The sequence below is a fragment of the Dama dama genome, chromosome 33 (genome assembly GCF_033118175.1).
Source record: "Dama dama isolate Ldn47 chromosome 33, ASM3311817v1, whole genome shotgun sequence".
Classification (NCBI taxonomy): Eukaryota; Metazoa; Chordata; class Mammalia; order Artiodactyla; family Cervidae; genus Dama; species Dama dama.
This window is the reverse complement of record NC_083713.1, coordinates 11167395-11191931: the sequence shown is the minus strand read 5'-3', so window position 1 is coordinate 11191931 and position 24537 is coordinate 11167395. Positions and strand designations below refer to the sequence as shown.

Sequence of the window (24537 nt, the reverse complement as noted above, 5' to 3'; positions counted from 1 at the left end):
TTTAGTCATGAAAGTGTAAAAATGAGGAACTGCATTATTGACAAGCACCAAGGAAGACTTCCAGCAAACTTTTCCAGAGTTCATGGTTATACCTTTAACAACCAAGGTTCGGGACACTATAACCAAGAAACAATATTCCTAGTAATAGGAAAATAACTTTTGTTTCTCTCTTTTCCCCTTAAACAGCAGCATTTCCCAGTATCTGCTCTGGCTCACTGCTCTCCTCTGACATCCTTCTTGAGTGATCCCATTCCCACCCAAAGCTTTAACAACTCCTTGATGTGATGGCTTGTATAAATCTCTTGCTGTCTCACCCTCTCACTCTTGAATCAGACTTTGTTGATTCTATTTCTTACATATCTTCAAGTTCATCTCTTTCTCCATCCTCAGTAACACTGACTTATTCCCTGTTTCATTTTCCCCAATTTTGTTCTAACTAACGTCTCTGTTGTCAGTCTCACTCAGGTTAAAAATTTTCCCTGAGTAATGCTGCCAAGGTGATCTCTCCAACATACAAATCACAATTTGTATCTTCTTTGCTTAAAACTTCAGTATTTTGCAATAAAGTTTCTATTGATATTTTGGGTGGTTTAGATTTTGTTCAAAGGGATTAGTCTGCATGCAAGATATTCAACATCATTAGCCCATCCACAAAATGCCAAGAATATTTCCCAATTGTTACAACCATGAACACATGTTTCCAAGGCCCCTCTGGAGACTATGATTACACACCCAGCTGAGAACCAAAAATAGTTACCTAAGAAAAAAAGACTTCTTCAGAATAATTTTTAATTGCTTTAGCTTGACATACTTTCATGGTTCCTCTTTCTGCTTTATTTCCAAACAATCCCCATGTCAGCCTACATGGGGTTCCCTGAATAAGCCACATCTCTTAACTGCGTGCCCTAGTTTATGTTCTTTACGTCTGGTGTACTTCACTGCTCAAGACACTGTCTTTATCTTTCACAACTCATTGAGGGAAAATATTTTCCAGATGGTCTTCCTTGCTCCACCTCCTCTCCAAATCTCAGTCTACTTTTTAGATGGCTTAGTTCTGTGGTTCCACTATCCATACTTTAATTAGATCACCTATCACTACATATTTATTCAATTCAGTTGATATATTGGTTTATTTTACCCACAAAATTATAAAACGGTAACACCAAAGCATAGAATGTCTTCCTGTAGCATCAACTGGATACTACGTTCCAAACAAAAAATATGTACCAATGTTCTTACATTAACTACACAAGCAAAACATGCACTCACAGCAGATTCTTAGGCAGTAGTGTGAATTAATTGGGCTTCCCCTGTGGTTCAGTGGTAAGAATTTGCCTGCAATGAAAGAGACACACATGTTCAATCTCTGGGACAGGAAGATCTCCTGGAGAAGGAAATGGCAACCCACTCCAGTATTCTTGCCTGGGAAATCTAATGGACACAGGAGCCTGGCCAGCTACAGTCCAGGGGGTCACAAAGAGTGGAACACGACTGAGTGAGCACACATGAAAATTAATTGGCCACCATTGTGAAATTGGTTGTGTTATGTGAATTTTAAGTTCCATTCTATTTTATATTTGTGTCTGCAACTTTTACAAATGATATGTTAATATACTCATCATCTATTAAAATTCATGGTCCTGGAATATATCCCAGTATATTCTGTCCTTTCTCCTGCCACCAAATCACCTCTGGTGGCAATATATACTCACATTTACAGGAATTCTAAGTAAACCACTTTGATAAAATGACTTTAACTATACTTTGCATGTCCAGTGAGAAAAGCAGACAGAAGTGTATGTGAGTGTTTTCCTGCATCTTCTTTTACACCTAACACATTCAGATATTTTAGTATTTGTTAAATTCTGATAAGACTTTAATATCTTACTGTTTTGATTGCATTTTTTTATTTCTAATGACATTACATATTTTCCACATGTTTATTGGCCTTTATATTATGGCTTTCTGAATTAGTTATATATCATTTTGTTTTTTGTACTGATTTTTAAGGGGTGTTTTTGCAAGTAAAGTATATGAAGTCTTTTCTGTCATAGTTATTACAAAAAATTTCCCCATTTGAACAAGCTCTTAGGCACACTTATTGAGAGTTTTACAGTAAGATTTAAAATGCAGATTTTAAATTTTGGAATCTTATTGTTCAATATTTTAAAATTTCCAAGATTACTAAACTACTGAAAATATCTTATGCAAATACTACATTTAGAGATTTTTTTTAAATGGAAATATTTGGTCCATTTGGGATATGTCTTGGTTTAAAGACTAAGGGAGGAAACCATTCTTTAAAATGTTAAATGTCTATCAAGTAACTGCAACACCATTTATTGAATTAATAGTGAAGGACAGAGGAGCCTGGTGTGCTTCAGTCCATGGGGTCACATAGAGTTAGACACAACTTAGTGACTGAACAACAACAATTTAATTAGGTATTAAATTGTACTATAGATTCATGTCTAAATACTTTTCTTTCATCATGGTCAGTAACTTTTTATTATTTTTCATATCTAATAGGAACAATAACTTGTTTTACTCACCATTTCTGTTTGGGGGATTCCTTATCACTTTCCTTGCATATTTTTTATTCCAATGAGCTTCAAAATGGTTTTGTCATGTTTCATGCTTTTAGGATCTTATAGGGATTATGAGTAAGATTGTATTTAATTTATGCTTTGATTTAGGAAAAAGAACTGCATTTTTCAAATACTGAGTTTCCCAATGTGAGAAAAAGGAGCAATTATTCCCATTTTACGTTATTTTACATATCTTGATCAAGACATAGTTTTTTTCCCAATCAGGTGCTAAAAATGTCTTATTATGTTAGGTCTTTAGTGTTGTATGTTGTTATTGCTTTTATGGATAGAATCATTTCTTCTGATATGTTTTCTATTCAGTAATACAAATAGAAACAGTAATCATAATACCATAGTAATAATGAGATGTGCTCCACACTAGTACATAAATCAAGCATTTATATTCTCTAAATATACATTTCCAGTTGTACAGTATTTATTTTCTCATCATTTGTCCAATGAATGTATTTTGAACAAACACAAATACTGAGTAGTTGGATCCTGTAAACAGCCCCCTGCCCTTTAATTAATAGAGAAGACCGGCACTAATCCATAATCACATAATTATAGAAAGCATCATGGTTTGTGCTATAAGGAAAAGAATACAAGGTGCCAAGAAAATTCTTCATGGGAGATGTCATCTAATCTGGGAGGTAATGAAGGCTGAGGAGTCAGGAGGATTTCATGAGGATGCAACACTGAACAGAGCCCTGAAAGATGAGGACTGGTAAGTCAGGCGAAAGAAATGCAAATGGCCCTTAACAGGATGGGGAATGCGGTTGAGGAAGGGGACAGAAAGACATTGTGTGTCGAGCAGAGAATAACACAATGAAGTTTGAGGAAAAGGTCAGAAGTCAGGTCATGCCAGAGCCCTCCAAGAGTTTTATTAATTTTGTCTTAATCCTACAAGATACCACTGAGGCTTTTAAAGGGTGTGTGTGTGTCTGCGTCTGTGTCTGTGTTGTGTTGGTGGTGGGTGAGGGCGAGGTGATGTATTCAGGTTTATATTGCAGACTGATCACTCTGGCTCTCCTGGGAAGAATGGATCAGAGGAAGGCAAGAGCAGATGCCTGAAAACCTTTTAGGAGGCTATTGAAGGAACCCAGTGGAGAAGTAATGATAATGTGGACGAGGACAGTGACAGCGGAGATGGAGTGAAGGGTATGGCAATAAGGAACATTTAGGGAACAAAACTGAAACTACTTAGCAATGAGGATTCTGGCATGATAAGGAAGAGAGGGGTGACAGGAATGACCACCAAGATTCTGGCCTGTCCAAGGCGATGAATAACGAGGCTCTTGCCTGAGATAGCAAATACAGAACATAAATCAGCTTTGAGATAGAACTATCGTAACTTTTAAACATAATGAGCTACATAAACTCATCATAAGCTTCTCAGGTAGCACTGTGGTAGAATCCCTCTGTCAATGCAGGAGATGCGGGTTCAATCCCTGGGTCAGGAAGATCCCCTGGAGTAGGAAATGGCAACCCGCTCCAGTATTCTTGCCTGGAAAATTCCATGGACAGGGGAACTTGGAGAGCTACAGTCCATAGGGTTGCAGAATTGGACTGAGTGAGTGAGCACTTATGCAGGCACTTGCTACAGGTACTTCTGAAATCCAAATGAAGATGGTGAGTTAAACATTTACACAGGCATTTCTTGAACTCTCAGGAAAGATTTATGTTGTAAATTGGAGCTACTAGCATTAGATAGATATGATATGAGTAAGGGCCAGTGATGAGAATATTGAGTGTAAGAGTAAAGAGAAAAGGGCAGATCCCTGGGGAATGCTGACATTGAAACATGGAGTAAAATGATGCACTGATCAAAGAGACTGGGAAGAAAAGCTGCTCGTGGGTAAGCCAGCCAGTCTGATTTAAAATATAAATATATATGTATTTATACATGTTATATAATTATAAATATTTATATAATTATAAATATATAATATGTAAATATTATATATATATTTATATCTATAAGCCTACTGGCATGCCCCACACTCCACAGGTTTTGGCTGTCTTTGCAAAATTATTGCATTAGTTTGCCACTGTTGAATCTCAACCCTCAAATCAGTTTTTAACAGATTATTCTTAGTCTCTCCTAACACTAATAGATGGTATCACCAACTTGATGGACATGAGTTTGAGCAAGCTCTGGGAGTTGGTGATGGACAGGGAAGCCTGGCATGCTGCAGTCCATGCAGTCGCAAAGAGTCAGACATGACTGACTGAACTGACTGAACTGAACTGAACTTAGTCTCTCCTGAAATTTTCATAATTTCAAAGAAAGGAGTTGTCTTGATATGTTCTTTTTTCATGGTGGGATAGAAACTCTAAGTGAGGTGCTTCCAATCATCGATTTTGTTTCTTCCCAGATCTTTTTTGCCCTTGCTTTCTGCCATATGACAACATTCACCTGAAAAGAGATTTCTCTATAATTCATTTCAGTCTCTTTTAAATTTAGAATAAGTTACACTGAGTGAGTGAGTGAAAGTCACTCAGTTGTGTCTCTTTGCGACCCCATGGACACAGTCCACGGAATTCTCCAGGTCCGAATACTAGAGTGGGTAGTCTTTCCCCTCTCCAGGGCATCTTCCCAACCCAGGGATCAGACCCAGGTCTCCAGCATTGCAGGTAGATTCTTTACCAGCTGAGCCACTGGGAAGCCCAAGAATATTGGAGTGGGTAGCATATCCCTTCTTCACCAGATCTTCCTGAACCAGGAATTGAGCTGGAATCTCCTGCATTGCAGGTGGATTCTTTACCAACTGAGCTACCAAGGAAGCCCAAGTTACATTGAACTGACTATAATTTGACAAATTTTGTATTCTATGACTTTGGGACTTTTTTGGCCTTGTTTGTGTTTTCTTTGCTATTTTTCTCCTTTTTCTTCTTTTCAGTTAATTGGGGAATTTCCATTTGTATTTGTTAATAAAATAATAACAAATTAATGTCACATCCCCCCAGAGGCAGATTATTTCACTTTTGGTGATATAGAGTTGGAGGTGTCTGTTGGACATGAAAGAAAGCAGTACACTTGTCTAACGGAACCTATAGATCTGGAACTCAGGCAAGAAACTTGAGGGCTTCTGGAATGGTCTGGGACAGCTTTTATTTATAACATTCCTGAGCTCCAAATAAGAAGTGGTATTTCTATAGCTGGTAATTATTAGCGCTTTGACTTCACAGAACCATTACATGTTTCTGGCTTTTCTAGCTGAACTTGTACAAATTTGAATAGGTTGAACTTGGAGGAAATTTTAATACAAACAAAACTCACAAATATTTAGGTATATACATATTCAAATATTCATATTCAAGATGTGGAGCTCAAATAATAACCAATTTGGGGAGAAACAATACTGTGAAATAAATGTTGAAGATAAAATTCTGAAAACATTTAGGCTAAATTCATATGTGACACGCTGAGACATATATTATATTATCACAGTTTATTCAACTATGAAAAATCAGCTGCTTTTCTCTTGTTATCAATAGTAACTACCCTGAGATTTTTAAGGGCATAGATAGTGAAATTAGAGTCATGCTGCCTTTGTGAGTGATGTTGCAAACTGGTTTTCATTATAAGCCAGTATCTACATGACAAAAGGCATTTGTTGTTTTATCTTTTAAACAAACAGCAAACAAAGAATACCACAGCACCTAGCTTTTCACTACTGAAAATGAAATGGATCTAGTAAGTTCAAAGGAATTCCACAAAACGAAAACCATTGACATGACAAAAGCGTGCATTTAATTCAATGCTTTGCAGAGATACATGACTAAAGTTGTGTGCATGGCTTGTCCTTTGGGATGGTCCCAGTTGTTTATTTTTAAAGAAAAAATAAAAAATGGAGCCAACAGAGAATTAAAGGGAAAAAATCCTTGAGACATAAGGGGACCTACATGTTCTAGTCTAAGAAACATGCAAGTGTTACAGAACAGTATGATACAGCATGACAGGTGAACAGTGAACAGGCGCTGGAACAGTGCTCCTTCTTTCAGAAACGGGAAGTCTAACAGTTATGTTTTCACAAATGGTATCGATGAAACCATCTTTATTTTTAAAGAACTTTATAGAAGGAATTTTAGCACCATCATTAGAGGATAATAATAATAATACATTTTAGCCCTGCCTATCTCCAGTCTTGGAATAATCACAGAAGCATAGCACCTTTTAGTACCTAAAATATAAACAAGAAGAGTAAGTCCATCCCAGCTTCTAGAGATGAGGTAGCTCATGCTAAAAAATGTTGGGTCATTTTTCCTAAGAGAGTTCAAAAACCAAATATTCTAATTCCAACTGTCACGTTTGATTAGAGTCAGCTCCACAACTCTGAGTTTCTAAAACTTTTTTCTTCATTATAGGCTTTAAGAAGATGAGATTATATATGTGGAAGACTCTCAACTAAGGGTCCTGAATACTTGTTTCTAAAGTTGTATGGGAATTATTTTGCATTCTGTGTCTTCTTAAACAAGAAAGTGCAAATATATTCAATGGTATACTCATTTAATTTCTATCTATATTGATAGATTGAGTCAATATAGGGAAAGGTAGCTTTAAATTTGAATTCGAATGAAGTCAAGATTTACCACATTTTACAAAAATTTAAAATCTTTTTTTTTTTGGTCAGAAATCCCATTGAATATATACTACTTTAACATTCCATTTAAGACAATGAGAAACTGATATTTTTTCATGGTTCTCTTTAAAGAGTCTGTATGTTAGTTATACAATATCAAGACAAGCATTCAGTTTCAATCACAAGGATAAACATTTTGATTTCATTTTTAATTGATAATCTGTAAATGAGAGGTCACAAAAGGGCATTACTTTGTATTTTTCCAATTGCAGCCACGTGAAATAAAAGTGTTGTGATTTTATATACCCCACTCTTTAAGCTATCTGCCAGGAAGAAAGTTTTTCTCATAAATACTAAGCAACTTTGTCATTACACTGAAATGAAGAAAACGGAGATTTATTTATTCAATCAGTTTACTTTTTTTTTTAAAAGGTGGTCTTTGTCATTGATCATTTTAAACCTAAACTGTTGTATTGAAAAATATTTTAAATCAATTAAAACTTGAGGACTGTAAGTAAAATAAATATTCTGAAGGATAAGGAGGCCAGGCACTTAAGACCATATATACAATGCTGATGCAGAATCAGCCATTACTTCAAGAGTCTCAGGATCAGCTTCAAACAGTCAAAGTCTTGTGAATGGTGGTGGTCACTGATGGTAGGGGTGGTGCTCATTGTCGATGTATCTCGGCTTGCTTTACACAAAACAAACTGGTCCAATTTCGATGCCAAATTCTTGGTCTGTACTGCCAACATCCACAGGGGCAAGATCTATGATGGGCAAGCGTGCCACATTCTGTGTTCTATATTCAAAGATGGTCTTGCCCACGTTTCCATTTCGTTTCTGGAATTAAATGGTACAGTGGGTTAATAGCATACCCAAATTAGTACAAAAATGATAGACAGCAACTTCCAAACCAATTTTTATAATGTGAAAGCAATGATTTTTAGAGCACTACTTAAAAGAGAACCGCCAACATAAAATTGAGATACTGTCATAACTGGCAGGCATTTCTTTCATTCTTTAAATTGGGAAGAAGCCCTTTATTCTTTTGTAGCTTCCCAAATGGTCACTAACAACATAAATTATGAAAGCGTTTTTGGTTTTCATGATTGAAACCAAAATTCATCATTAAATATTTTCTTTTTTATATATAGATATTCAAGAGGAAAGACAGACCAATCAGTGAAAAACCTAAGGTATCTCAGATGGATTATATATTTCAGAGTCCAGGAATTTTAAACATAGAATTGAGATTAAGTAACCTAAGTAATTTGCAGGAGAACTAAAGTGAGTTTGCAAAAGAGCTGCAAGGATCCAGTCTTTTATGTTTTTTCTTAAAGCCTCTAGCGTTTTTCATATACCAACACACATTCAGGTTTATCCTGAGGAACAACTAATTGCTGTCATGTTTATACACAGGGTAAATTTGCCCCCACCTCTAGTGCCATGACAGTATTTTTAACAAAGTAATTTTTTATTTTCTTCACCCAGATCAATATGGATCAAAAGTACTTACAGAGCAAGACTCAAAAATACTTACAGAGCAAGAATCATGAAGAACTATGTATCTGAATCTAACATTTCCCTCTGCTTTGATTTCTAAGTCATTTGACCCTTTGAGAACCACAGCTTTCTTCAAGTTCTTAGTTTGATCATCCATGTATCCTACACTGTTTTTACAGATGTAGGTGATGTTCTGGGAGGCTTCTTTCGATAAAAGGCGCAAGAAGGTCATCTGAGTAATGGCTGCATTAGGTGACTGGTGGTCTCCATAAACAAACTAGAAAAACAAAAAGAGTCTTTGTTATACATGTCTACCCCTCCTGAGTTCTTGTGATTGGACTAATAAAATTGACACAAGACAGATTAGCCGGAGAGAAAGAAACAACTTTAATTTGGGACACAGAGGTCAGAGGTCTCACAGAAATGGGACCTAAGTAGGAGCCAAAGAAACAATAAATTTAAGAGGAATTGACAGGACAAAGAAACCTAGGTTTGGGTGCGTAATTGGTAAGGAATTTAAAGTTTGGGCTTGGGTAGTAAATTAATAAGGAAGTAAGGATGTTTGTTTATACAGGCTTCTTGGTTCTAAATTCCCTATCTGTGGAGATAAGGTTGTCTTTCTACCCTCAGTACAGGGAGATTTCACATGGGAGATTTATTTCCTACTTTCAGGGAGACAGAGAGCAGGATCAAAGCGTTCCTTTTGCAGCAACCATTACTTTAGTGACTTTAACTGAAAAAGATCAGTGTGTGACTGAAGCAAGTTTTAGAGCAGCCTGCCCTTAGCCCCAATATACATAAAACTGATGGGTTTCATAGCGCTGTGTGTGTGAGTATGTGTGTTGATTTCAGACAAATTAATTTTGAAGGGCATTGCTTCTATTCTTTCACATAACAAGATATTCTACCTATATATATATATATAAATACCTTAAAATTTCTATGAATATTCATAAGTAAGAAACTTCATCCTTACTATCCCAAACAAATGGTGGTGAAACCAAATATAATTATAACTCACCAGAGAAAGTTTAAGTATTTTAAAATTTGCTTCTCTAGTTCTTTAAAAAAATATTGAATATTACTTTTTAGAAGTTATATACTGAAGCATAGGTTTGGATATTCAATCATGTATCAAAAATAACTGATTGCTTTTATTGTCAGTCACGATAAAAATTTGGACTTAACTATTAGTATAAAATCTTTTTTAACCCAACTGTTACATAATTATAGGAAATATGAATTACAAGTTTTCCATTAGCTAACAAAAACAAATAATCAAAAAATAATTTCGTATTAGATATTTCCTACTTAGCTTCTACTTTGAGCTCTACTTTCAAAGCTCCTGTTTGAACTCTTTACATAATATGTTAACTAAATTATATTCCAATTAGGTAGGTAAATTTAAAATTTTTTCCTGTTCTTTAAATAATGGTAGATCCTGCATATACCCATAATGTCCTCATACCATGTTCATTATGAACATGAGTTCTGAGGAAAGGTCTAGAGCAGAGGTGAGAAGAAAACTGCAAAGTTAAGCTACCACAAAGAGATGTGGAATAAAATACTCATATTGCAATAGGAAGTGGCAAGGCTAGTGAAGAATCTAAATACTGGACCATGAAAGAAACAGAGGGGATTAGACTCAAGAAAAAATATGAGGTAATATTATAATTATAAAAGTGCCTTAGGTTTAAATAACTACTAAGTTTACAAAGGGATTCAATTATCAAAAGTATCATAATAAGTATCTAATATTTATCCATAACTTACCAAATACTAGATACTATATACTTTATATACACACTCTTTATGTACACACAGAAGCCATGAGGTAAATATTATCACTATCGCTTTAAAATGGCAGGACTGAAAACAAAAAAAGGTTAAGTGACTTTCTAGGGTCCCAGAGGTAGTAACAGATCCACCTATGAGTCACCTAGGTTTCCTTGATGCTAAATATAATCCCTGTCTTCCAGCTACGGGGCAAAATCCCTTCAACTCTACTCCATTAGCAGTGTCACAGGCATTAAAGGAGCTAATGTGAAAAATAATTACTTTTTTAAATTCCATCAATTGAAAAATTATCATTCAAAACTATATTAATTTAATTCAAAGCAATGTTTATGCAATGATGTAACTAGTGAGAATCTATCACTTCCAATTATTAATAAACATAGTAAAATAAGCATGGTCACAAAAATATTTACAAAAGCCCTAAATAAATACTAAAATATAATAAATAAAGACAAGCGATGAATACAACTTTAAGTAAGCATATTAAATTACCTGAGATCCTCGATTCATATCAAGACCATACCAAACAGGCTTATTATCAGGAGATTTGCTGGCCCACCAGGTTTTACGTGGTACACTGGATGGATTTGCTGAAATACACGTTTCTCCTGTTTCCATGTTGCAGTAAACTTTGATTGCATCTTCAGCAGACCCCTGGTTAGGGTCAATCCAGTACTCACCTGTTTTCCAAAATAAAAATACTTGCTAAATAAAAAGAATCTCAAACATGATTATGAGTCTCTAAAATAATTAGCAGAGGACTAACTCACTGATTAAGGACTAACTCACTCTTTTAAAGAGAATTCCAGTTAAGGAAATATCTGCAGCTAAGAAAAAAGTAACCGTTATGCATTCAGGTCCTTTCTCCTTTCTATTCTAAGGTGCCTGGCCAAATTAAGGTTCAAAACACAAATGTGAAGGAAGTATCATCACACCCATTTTGTAGATTAGAAACTATACCAAAATGATAATCCACAGTGAGTAAGTGGTTTTGCCAAAATGGATGGGTTCTCATTAAATTTACAAAGTCAATATTTTAAAACAAATAATAATTGAATATTAAAAAAATAATGTCTTTTCAAAACTATTAAGTGAGTCAAACTGTGATCAGAATGCTATGAATTATCTCACTGGCCCTGTTTATTTATTTAGGCCACATTATGTGGTATGTGGAATCTTTAAGTTCCCCCACCAGGAATTGAATACATGTACCCTGCAACAGAAGCATAGAGTCTTAACCATTGGACGGCCAGTCCCTCCATGGTCCTAAAATTGATCTCTGTTCAATATTATGTAGCATCCTATCCTAAATGGGAAAACAATTTGAAAAATAATAGATATATGTATATGTAAAACTGAATCATTTCCTGTCACCAGAAACTAACACAACACTCTTAATCATCGATGCTCCAATATAAAATAGTTCAAAAAATTGATCTTATCATGTAGAAGAGATCCTTGAAGTAGGCTACACCAAGTTAGTGCTTGATGCTAGAGATATAATTTAATAAATATGCAAACAAATACATTTTTGTGCATATATCTTTATGTACATATCTGTGTGTATGTACATTCTGTATATATATGTAAAATATATATATAGATTATATTACATGTATATTTATATAAGCATATGTAAATACATATAATTTATATAATAGCATATGTAATATATGCATAATAAATATAAATATATGTATGTATATATAAATACAGTGGTGGATGTAAAGTATAGACTTGGTAATCAAATGGCCTGTTCTGCAAAGATAACAATTTTAGCTATCCCTGTCAGCATAATTTCAAAGTTATCTGAAACTCTTAAGCATTTCATAGCTCATTCCCATGGCCCTCTTGTGGATCTTTCTTTTCCAGGTCTTATTAGATTAATCAAAATGATAGAATTTTGCAAACTTTAGGCATAGTGTTTCCAACTAAGGGAAAAAACAATTTAATTTCAAAATATTTTATAAAATAACCATAACACAATTCCACAGCAGAGATTATTGAAGTATGATCTGTAGAACATTAAACTACATGAAAAGAATTTCATATTCTAATAAATCTGGGAAATAATGCATACTCTATTCTGCTCTCTCTGTTGTTGGAGTATAATTGCTTTACATGTTGTGTTAGTTTCTGCTGTACAGCAAAGTGAGTCAGCTATACGCATGAACAAATCCCCTTTTTCTTGGACCTCCCTCCCACCTCCCCTCCAGGCCACCCACCTAGGTCATCACAGAGCACCAAGCTGAGCTCCCTCTATAGTAAGTCCCCACTAGCTATCTATTTCACGCACAGTAGTGTATTTGCTGTTTTTTTAGTTGCTAAATTGTGTCCGACTTTTTAATGACCCCATGGACTGTAGCCATGGACTGTAGCTGAGCACTGAAGAATTGATGCGTTTGAACTGTGGTGTTGGAGAAGACTCTTGAGAGTCCCTTGGACTGCAAGAGGATCCAGCCAGTCCATCCTAAAGGAGATCAGTCCTGAATAGTCATTGGAAGGACTGATGCTGAAGCTGAAACTCCAATACTTTGACCACCTGAGAAGAACTGACTCATTTGAAAAGACTCTGATGCTGGGAAAGATTGAGGGTGAGAGGAGAAGGGAACAACAGAGGACGAGATGGTTGGATGGCATCACCAACTCAATGGACATGAGTTTGAGTGAACTCCAGGAGTTGGTGATGGACAGGGAGGCCTGGCGTGCTGCAATCCATGGGGTCGCAAAGAGTTGTACACAAATGAATGACTGAACTGATCTGAACTGGACTGTTGCCTGTCAGGCTCCTCTGTCCATGGAATTTCCCAGGCAAGAATACTGGAGTAGGTTGCTATTTCCTTCTCCAGGGGATCTCCCCAACCCAGGGATTGAACTTGTGTCTCCTGCAACAGGGCAGCCCAGTAGGGTATTTAGTCTCCCAATTCATCCCACCCTCCTCTTCCCCAACTGTGTCCACACATCTTTTCTGTATGTCTGCATCTCTATTCCTGCCCTGGAACTAGGTTCATCTGTACTATTTTTCTAAATTCCATGGTATGAAGGTATCTTTAAAAACTAAAAACAGAACTTTATTCTACTCTTGAGGATCCAACTATATGTTAGCATATTAAATCACTGAGAATTATTGAGGAAACTAAATATATTTAACCTTGCTCAAGCAAGTATTTTTGACCTTTATGTGGCACCACAAAATTATCCATATTTTAAGATTTTTGGATGGAAATGGAAATACCACCATGAAATTGGATCATTAATAAGACATGTCCTTTATTACAGTACATATCTCACCCCACATTTTTTCATATCAGTAACAGTTCCCATCAGCAAACCTCAAACTCTGTGATTGGCCACCGTTTTATCCCTCATGTCTATCACTAAATAGAGAGTAAATAAAATATTTTGGAATGCATTGGAGAATTACACATCAGAAACAATGAGCTTTGCTCAAATGGCCAGCTGTCTACTCACCGCTCTGCTTTGCAGAATGGCAAAGCTTTAAGTCGTCACAGGTCCGGGCAGGGTGCTTTCTAGAGCCATCAGGGCTACGCATGGTTTCAATCTGACTACTGAGTGACTTCAGGGTCGCATGTACCCCGGGGTCGGTTTTGTTTTTGTCATCAGGAGCCGCCTGATCTTCAGTAAACTCCGGAAGTGGGTCTGGCATGCTCTCATCATAGTGCCCCATGATATCCCCAAGAGCAGCTGTAAGGTGGCCAGGGGGTCCCGGAGGGCCAGGGGGACCAGGCTCACCAGGAGGACCCTAATTTTAAAAAAATTGGAAATATATTTAATACAGTTTTTAGTTCTTGCTTTTCCATTGGACACAAAGGCACTGATGGGACTTGGGGCAATGGGGGTTACAGTGTAAAACCTCAATTTGACGTCACTGAGAGATCTGTGGCTTGAGCCCTTTTTTAACTAGATGGTTCTGGTCTGCTAACTTATAACATTCCAGGGATGAGAAAGGATGCATAACTGTTTCTCAGACAAGATGTCTGCAAGTTGGCATCTGAGGTTGGTATCTTTATTTAAAGATTAAAACACAAAATATGTGCTTTGATGTTTACGCATGAAGATGCAATACATTTTATGTTAGTTATATATAGATTTGTACACTCATAATCAAACTATTTTGGCAAGGCACAACTAAAATATTTTAGAAGGGTGTATAAACAAAGGCTGAACAAAGAGATGGAGAGGAGTTTGTGGGTGCTACTTCCATAAGACTTCCCATCAGTACCAAGGGAATACATGAAGGAACACCCACAGGAGAATTTCACCCATATCTAAATAAGGGGAAACCACAGGAAATCTTTTTATGTGCATTAATTAGTGGGTAGATCAAAATTATCTCTCCTAAACAAAACTGGAGGAAGTTATCCTTGCCTAAAGAGCTCTTTTAATAATTATTATTATTTTGCCAAATAAGAACTACTGGAGCAAAAGGGAGATGAGCATACCAAATATCAGAGACTAGAAAAACAGATCCCCTCTATTAATTTCCTTCTGCATTTTCCTGAGGAAGAACTCAGCATCTTGAGAGAATTACCCACAACCTGAAAAGATGTGTGGGCCACATCTCTCTTGGGGAGCACAGACCTGGCAGGCAGAAGGCTGGAGTTCTGTTACTGGCTCTGCCACTAGTTAAATGGGTCTGGACAAGTTGTATCAAGTTCTAGCGCAAACATTTCCTCACCATCAAGCAACCATTAAATCCATCTTTTTTTTCTTTAAGGTCATCTCATGATTCCATACATTCCTTTATGTTAAACTCAGGGGAAGAGATTTTTTTTTTCTGCTATCAAGGACCACTAAAATGCAAGATAAAGTCAATCAAGAGCCACAAAAGTTAAGAGGTATTCCAATTCTTCAGCCGTTTTCCATAAACAATTAGAGAAATAAACAGAAAAGATTCCTCTTGACCATAGGAAATGTAAGGCTCTTCTTTCTATGTAATAATAAATATTTGGTTGAATGGTATTATCATTAGGACAGAGACAGAATAAGAAAAGGAAAATAAAGCAAAAGAGGAAGAAACGCCAGGGGGGGTGCATAACCTCACATTACACATGCACACACACACACACACACACACGCACGCACACATGCATGGGCGCGCACACACATGCACACGCACACACGCGCATGCACGCGCACACACACATGCACACATGCACGTGCACACACATACATGCACACGTGCACATGCACACACACACGTGTGTGCATGGCAGACAGAGCAGGCTGTTTCCCAAAGTTTGGTTTCTGAGAAGCCTAACTAAAGTCTAACTAAAGCAATTTAAAGCTTTACAAGTCAATACCCAAGTCAATACTACTGAAATATTCTATTGAAAGTTTTAATTTGAATCTTTTCTGAATTTCATTTTCAGTAAATAACACTTTAATTTCCTAGGCTTCACTTTCCAACATTGTCATGAACGAATACATTCATCGAATCTCCCATTGAGTCTATTGCCACTTAAAGCAAAGCCACATTTTCATAACTCTAACGATAATACAATCATAACTTACTATTAGCTTTCATTGATATCACTCCATTCCTCTCACTGAAGACAAGGCCTAGGTAGCTTAGACTCTAATTTTATGTATTCTGAATAATCTGTGCTAAAATGTTTGAAGTAGCTGTTATACAGACAAGCTGATGTGATTTTCAGGCTTGTTTTCAGAGTTCCTGAAGTCTTCTGTCCTTCATGCTGCACAGATTGTCCTTAGACAGAATCCAAGCTGTGGGAATCAATAGCACTACTCACATACAAATCTCTGTGATTTTACCTCAGGGCCTGCTTCTCCAACGCTGCCCCGCACACCAGGAGGCCCAATGGGCCCAAGCGGCCCAGGGCTTCCTTCTTTGCCTGAAGGACCAACTGGACCTGGGGGGCCCTGCAAGAAACAAAGACTGTATTTTAGATCCTAGGAGGAAAACCTCTTCGAGGCCTTTCTTTGATCAAAGAACTATTTCTTTTTGGAGTTGTCACATTGATTTCTCATATTTGTTTTCCTAATGACTAATAAATGGACTTCTAGCACTTTCTAATATTTACTGCTTCACCACACATGAGTTCTCCACCATCCATGCAGGGGAAAAGACCAGTGTCAGTTAAAACATTAATGGGCTAGTCATCTACTTTTAATGGACTAGTCATCTACTTTTTAGGGCTTCCCTTGTGGCTCAGCTAATAAAGAATCCGCCTGAAATGTGCGGGAGACCTGGGTTCGATCTCTGGGTTGGAAAGATCCCCTGGAGAAGGGAAAGACTACCCACCCCAGTATTCTGGCCAGGAGAATTCCATGGACTGTATAGTCCATGGGGTCGCAAAGAGTTGGACACGACTGAGCAACCTGCACTTTCCCTTTCTTTCATCTACTTTTATTGGCAGGAGCTGCTTCATCACATTTCACATATTGTAAACTTAATTAGAAATTCAGTTAATTAGGAGTAAGAAAATCACAGAAGTCACAGTGTTTGACATAAATTAAATTTGTGTCCTTGTACTCCAGAATTTTATCACATCTCAGTAATTTTGATACTGTTCTCAATTTTATGTGTGACTTGTTTACACTGTATTTAGATATAGCAGAAATTCTTTCTAATGATTTTCCTAAATAATTGTCTTGTGGCATTAATGACCTATCAGACAGCATTAATGCTAAATGTAGAATTTCTATAACCTTCAAATATTTGTTTCATTTTATGATTTTCTTCCTAATTAGCCTTATGCCAACTTCTGCTGAGGAACTATAGCAATTGCTTAAATGAAAACAGTATATCCAGCTTCAAAATCTGTCTCCACTTCACGGTAAATCCTATAGTATCATCTCAAAGAGTACAATTAAATGGAAATTTCAATAAACACAGAGTAAGAAAATGAACAAGCAGATGAGTATATCTACCCTAGGGAAGAGATTTTGAATGGGCCTATGAAGTAATATATTTCAGGCTATGTCTATTTAAATGTAAATGCTGAATGGTTTGTCTCTTATGTTTGCTGCCAGCTTCAAAGAACGTAAGCCAACTCCAGCCTCAATACCATGAAAATGATACGCAAGCACTAACAAAGTGTCCTCAGGTGCATTAATATTTACACCTGCAACTTATTGCTAAATTTTGTTACTTACTCTTGGGCCAAATGGTCCAGGGATTCCAGCACTGCCTTGTTCACCATTTGGACCCTAAGCAGAAAAAAAAAAAAAAGCCAAAATATTTATATCTTATATTTAACCACTCTAGCTTTCAAAAATGTCCCGTCATTGACTTTAGCAGCATATATTTCATTCATCAATCTCTATGTCTACATGAGTTGTGACCAATACTAAAGACAACTGTAGGAGTAATACTGCATATAACCTTTTGGTTTATATCTTTCCCACAAAATTACAGAAAACATATGAAAAATTATATTGGGTACTTAGGTAATGACTTAATCATCAAGATATTCTTTAAAATGAAAATAAGATGCAAAATGTCCATCCATTTTATAGACAAATAAATGTTCATGTCAAGATACCTTTGCATTTTCACATGGAGAGCAGGTAATACTTAAAAGAATAACTTACAGGAGGTCCAGGAAGACCCTGAAGACCAGTAAAGCCTCTGTGACCCTTCTGACCTCGATCCCCTCTGTCTCCATGATCACCTTTGTCACCACGAGGTCCTTGGGGTCCCTAGAAATAAGGTCAGAGCATGAGCATTGCCTGTTGAAACTACAATTTACAATTTTACTTTGTGCAATTGTATTTGCTACAATTTTGAGCATTGTATTTTATATGAACTAATATATTTACTTATCTAAATGGTATTACTAGGAATTTTTTATCTATTTTTATCTAGGAATTTTATCTTTTTTTCTCAAGGAATGAAAGTGATCACTAAAAGCATAGGATATATAATAATGTTTCCTAAAGATTCAGGTTTTTAAATGTTTAACCTATATTTGGACTAAAATGAGCTATTTTAAGTTTAATCTAGCCTGAGATATTTTCCAAAGTTTGGATTCTCCTTCACATATTTAGATTATATTATTATGTAATGATCTAGCTAAAAATAAAATATACTTGAATAGTACTTTTCAAGTTTACAAAGAGCTTTCAAACCCATTTGCCTACATAATTTTTAGAAAATCTCAGAGAATGGCACTGTTACCCTTGCTATTGTGGGAGAAAATTGTGACTAAAAGTTTTAATTGATTATTGAAATGATTTGTAGTAAAATTCAGAAGAGTTATACTAACATTATAAAAACAAATATAAACTCCTGGGTGCTATTTTAAATTAATGTTTTATCCAAGGCTTGAAGAATTTGGTAATTAATTTTCATTTATGAATCTTAAAAAGTATGCTTTTTCTTTGGGAGTATATTTTATGTAAGAAGTCATATATTTAAAAAAATAAATAAATAAAGCCAAGAACTTACAAGTAAGCCACGTTTCCCAGCTCGACCAGGTGGTCCTATAGGACCTCGAGAACCCTAGAAGAAATTTTCATAAAATTAATACAAGAAAAAATATGGATATATTATAGAGATTTAGAATTCAGGAACATATGTCTGTAGTTGAATACTTCTATATGTGTAAGTGTATCTAAGTGTATACTCTTATGGCTAATTAAATAAAACCAGGCTAATTTCCCTAGGTATAAGAATGTGCTCACTATAACCCCAATCACATCTCTATAGTCAATTTTATTAATGGACTTCTCTGAATGAAGATCACCTTAGTTAATTACATAAGACATTACTTGCTTAAATTTAACATGATCCATACTTACTACATTTCCTATAAATCACAACATTTTTAGATCATGAAAGCCAAAGCATCAAGATTTTTGAAGACCTATTAGAAATCAAAATTTTAAGACTAGAAAAAATAATTCCAAGCACACATGTCATTGCATGCATGCATATATGCATACTCATAATACAGTATGTTGATGTTTAAAACTGTCAGTGTGACACTGACTCTCCTTACCGGATCTCCTCTTTGTCCTGCATCTCCTGGAGCACCGACAGGACCGGGAGTTCCAGGGGCACCCGGAGAGCCTGGCAGACCTGCAGGCCCAGGGTCTCCACGATCACCCTGACAAGGAAACCATGATATTACCTCTTTAATATTCACTATAAAACAGCAAAATTCTATATGCTTATGTTATTCATGAAAGGAAAAAACACACCTTTTAAAACATTCTATTTATTAACTTATTTATATATTACTTAAATGTTCTACTTATATTTACATATTAATAAATCAAACTGAAAAGGGTAAGATATTTTCCTCCAATATCATCTGTCCCCTCACTCTCATCCTATTATTCCCATAGTCAAGATTGCTGGGTATGGAAGTTGTCACTTCCAGAATTCAGCATGTGACTTAGACCCACTGGGGTATCTGTACTGTTAGTATAGCATAAATAAAAATTTTCCAGCATGTGAAAACAGGGAAAATTCTAAGGAAACCACTTTCCAGGTTTACAACTTCATACGAGTTCTTTCAGAAAACTGATTTGAAGCATCTTTTCCTACTTCCTCTTTAATAATCACCCTTCACCCATTTTATGAAATAAAAGCATATATCATACCATCTGCAACCTTAATATGGCACAATGCTCCAAGGAATAAACCCCCCTGGGCATCAAACTCAAGGACTTTTCCAGAATGCACAGTTCACTTGAGAATAAAACAAAGACATATTTGGAAAGAAAAGCTGCTCTTTATTTTACCCAGTCTTACTTGGCCCCAAATCTTACTTGTCTCTTTAAGAAGTCAGAGGTGAGATTATAGTTATGTGGATGTGTATTAATATAATTATTTGACTTGAAGAATGGAGCCAGATCTTTTTTTCTAACAGAAGTTAAGTCTTATTTGACTGAATAGTTTGGCACCCAGGATAAACTTTGGCAATTAGGTTAGAGAATGGGCATGTAATAAAATACACTGAATACACTGAATTGGCAACTCCAAGACTTTAAAAAATATATATATGATGAAAGCACATATACATTTAGAATTTACCAGAACTACTTCCTTTGTAACTGTTAGACAGTTAGAACAGGAAAAAGGAGTCCAAGATAGCAATTAGCAGAAACATCCAGACGGCAAAAAAAGGAAAGACAAAGCCCATGAAAAAGGGAAACCACTTCAGGCTGGAGTGAAGACCTCCAGCAAGAAAACATGCCCAAGCACGCCCCCTTCCCTGATTGGCTTTGAACATATACTATATTTGCATTTCCTTCCCTGATTGGTCTTAGGTACAAGCCTTATTTTGCATGGGACAGAAGCAGTCAGGCTCCAGGGTCTCCTTAGGACAGGGAACAAAGGACAAAAAAGGAAACCCTAAAATGCAGCAGGACCACTCCCACCGGATTGCTCTGCTCTGAGAGTGTACTATTTGCCTGCTTGAGCTGTCTTAGTCTGTTGTTTCAATTCTTTGCTACAAGGAGACAAAAAGTGAGGGAAAAGAACTGACCCAACATAACTATCAAAACTTACGATTAAAATAAATGATGGTAACTTAAAATATGCACAGAGGTTCAGAGATTTTCAAAATTATATTGGGGGTACATCAGCAAAACCTCTGAAGACTACTACCCTGGACAATATATACCAACCCTGGGAAAAATTAGATCCCAAGAGAATTTGCATCCCCTTGGCTTTACAGAAGACGGAGGGGGACCCTTGCCCCAGGATTCCTCAAAACTCTTTCTTTCCCTTTCTTTGAATACCTATGAGATACTTTGAACATGATATTTAAAACATAAGTCCTCAATGGTATAAATATTCATCACACTTAAAGTATTTAAAAACCAAGGTTCAGAAAATTTGTTCAAGATTACATAGCTAATTACTTAAAGAATAAAGATGAGAAGAAAGAATAGTTTTTTACTCTTTAGTATTACAGAGATTTCAAATGCACATTATTTCAGATTTTTTGATCAGTGAAATTGCCCTTACACGTTCTCCAACAGCACCATCCCGTCCTGGAGTACCATCATTACCAGCTGGACCCTATAAAGAATCATATTTGAAAAATGAATTAACTGAATAATAAAAAAAAAATCACATTTCAATTGCCAGAAAAATTACAGCATATATTCCACCCCTATTCCACATTACAAATTAGCATTTATGGAAACTTCAGTAGAAGAAAGTTTCTGCCATCTTTCTATTATTCTGATTTGCCTGTAAAATTATTAACACATTCTTACACTTTTGGTGCCAATTTTAAATAGTTTTACTTAAGACACTATTTTCCACTTACAGTACAGTGCTTATAAACTGCAATGTTATTTCCTTTCCCTGTGTACATATTCCTTAGTCAAGAATTAAGGATGCCCAGTTATTTAATGTAGCAGTTCAACTTTAAAACTGCCCTGGAATTGCTACAAATTTGGGCTCATCAATGTTTGTTGTGAAACATACTACATCTATACTCGGCTTAATCAACCTCTTCAGCAGTGGACCCAGAGGAACTACAACCAGACAGAGGCGCTCCAACACCAGAGAAGCCCCCCCAACACCAGAAAAGCCCCAAGACACTTCTTTTACTGTGCCTCCTACACTTCGTCTAAATTCATCTTTTTTTATTTTTATTTAAAAAAATCAAATTATTCAAAATAAATAGACAACACTTATATTCCTTGTATTTTTTTTTTCTTTATATTACCAGTGAATGGTTTCCCTCACTTTTACTTACCCAAATAATATCCTTAAGGTTTTAAAATAAAATATGTGTGTTTAGACATTAAATTACATTTTAAAATATATAGTCTTCCTTTCCTGTTTTATTTTGATTTCTTTTTTCCACAGAACTATATTTTTACCATTTGAACAAAAATTGTTCTGAAAGGCATTAATTGTTTCTCTCAAGAACATGTGACACTAAATGTTTGGCAATTTACTCATTAAAGCACAGAACAGAGGAAATTTCCACCTGTAACTTTTCAAATCACCTTCCAAAAGCTGATTTCCTCTCAAAAGAGCCTAAGGGAACTTGATATCCACAATGTTATATATAGGGATATTTAAGTAAAATGATCTCTACTTACTTGGCCCTCTTTACAAGCTTTAACAATTGTATTAATCCTATCACCATAAAACTTGGCAATTTTGACAAATATGCCATTCCAGAATGAAATAATAACAAGAGAAAAGATAAACAGTTGTAACCTTTCACCTTCAAAACAATTTGGCAACAACCTAAACCAACTAAAATACTTGGCTCCTGACAAGATGAAGGCCAGTGCAAGACACCAATCTTATTACCTTTTTCTCATGTCATCATTTAGTCAACTCTCTAGGGAAGGAAAAACACATCAAAAAACAGCACTAGAAAACTTCCTTCAGGTCGAATGTACAATTTCTAGTTTCTAAATTAATTTCTAAATTTCAGAAATGTCCCCATAACACCAGACAAGGAGGGGAGGATGACCTTCACTGCGGTACTCACTTCCGGTCCTGGCTCCCCCACAGGGCCATTGGAACCTGGGGGCCCAACAGGTCCAGGTGGACCTTTATCTCCTGGGGCTCCAGTTGGTCCTACTTTTCCTGGTGTGCCCTGAAATAAAGCATAAATATGTCAACCACTTCTGAAGAAGCTTGAGGGGACAGTTCACATAACGGCTATGTTTAAACGGCACCCAGTGTCTCTCTCTAGAGTAATAACTGTCAGTTATCACACAACACCAATATCACTGCAGTACCTTCCCAGAGGTGCGCCCGCTTCTTACCACACCCATCCTGATATATCGATGGGACTATCCTTTGCACCAATTCAGGTGCATTTTGGGTTTTACTCCGAAGTACTATTTTCAGATCTGGATGCCCGTCTTGAATCTGTGTCACTAAGATATGCTCATCCTTACTCTTCCACTTAGTCTCCTCACTTTATTTCTGTATCCTGACAGTTTGAGCTCACTATTGGGAGACCAAATATTCCAGGTTCCTTGGCTCACTCCTGATAACAATAAAGCTGCTCTAGACTCCCAGTCTGCTGGTTTCATATCTCAACTCACATGTCCCCAGTTCCAAGACCCCAGCAGTAAATCTATCTCCACATTCGATATAAAAACATCATTTTTTTTTCTCAAGTGTGTAAACTTTCAGCAGTAAAATTTAATCTCTTCAAAGCTAACAGTGAGTTAAACTTTTATCCATACTCCAGAGAATATGAAATTCTTAGCACCCTCCAGGGAATAGGAGATTGCTTTCAGAATCTGTCTTTATAGTTCACCCCTCTTTCACCCCCAGTATTACTTTAGCTCAACTATTTCTTCCCTTTGATGGTTTATGAAAACTTAGTCTCTGAACTGTGAAATATAGATTTTTCCATTAGGCATGTTTATTTAAAAAGAGGCTACCTACTCACCAGGAGATTATCCCTCTTCTCTAGCTCCATGGGTATTTTTAATCTTTGAAGAAAGATTTAGAGTCACTAAAAATCCACATCCTTATTTGTCTAAGTCCCTAGTCCCAGGGTTAAATAAATATATTTTTCAAAGGTACTTAAGAATTTGACATTTAAAGTCAAAAGGTTTTTCAGATACTCTGTGCCTTTAAAAGATTTTAAATTTATTAAAAAAAAAAAGATAAATTCTCCCTTTACAAATGATATTGCACATAATCAGATGAAGTATTGACCAGTGCAGCTACTTACTGCTGGGCCTGGAAGGCCGGGCATCCCTCTCTCTCCACGCTGCCCCGGCATGCCGACAATTCCTCTCTGCCCAGTAGTTCCAGCTGGACCAGGGGGACCATCTGGACCCTAATTTTGAATACAAACTATAATAAGAAGTCCTCCAGGGAAAACTATATGCAAGCACTTTATAATAGATGACAGCTTTATAGGTTATTAAGTATGAGTATTATTATTACTCATAGTAATATATTAAGTATGCAATATTAAGTAAGTATTAAGATTCTGTTCTACTAAATCATACTATATATGAGCAGTCAAAATGAGTAATCCACACTGAGCCTCTAACATTATTTAAAAGAGAGAACTGGTTGGAATTAAACCAATTAAATCATTATTAAAGCTGAGAGTTAG

At 36.1% G+C, this 24537-nt stretch overlaps 1 protein-coding gene across 2 annotated transcripts in view; it reads right to left on the bottom strand.

The window, feature by feature from the left end:
* Positions 1–6322: 6322 nt before the first annotated feature.
* The window catches only part of COL5A2 (collagen type V alpha 2 chain), a 151541-nt gene continuing 133326 nt past the window's right edge, over positions 6323–24537 (bottom strand). For both annotated transcript variants that reach the window (XM_061135514.1, XM_061135515.1), the window contains 12 exons: positions 24145–24252; positions 22939–23046; positions 21444–21497; positions 19465–19572; positions 18912–18965; positions 18056–18163; positions 17618–17671; positions 16274–16381; positions 13949–14240; positions 10970–11157; positions 8718–8957; positions 6323–8017 (listed from right to left, as the gene is read on the bottom strand). In XM_061135514.1, coding sequence (XP_060991497.1) covers positions 7871–8017; positions 8718–8957; positions 10970–11157; positions 13949–14240; positions 16274–16381; positions 17618–17671; positions 18056–18163; positions 18912–18965; positions 19465–19572; positions 21444–21497; positions 22939–23046; positions 24145–24252 — 1569 coding nt within the window. In that variant the 3' untranslated portion in view covers positions 6323–7870. The remainder of the gene's footprint in view (positions 8018–8717; positions 8958–10969; positions 11158–13948; positions 14241–16273; positions 16382–17617; positions 17672–18055; positions 18164–18911; positions 18966–19464; positions 19573–21443; positions 21498–22938; positions 23047–24144; positions 24253–24537) is intronic.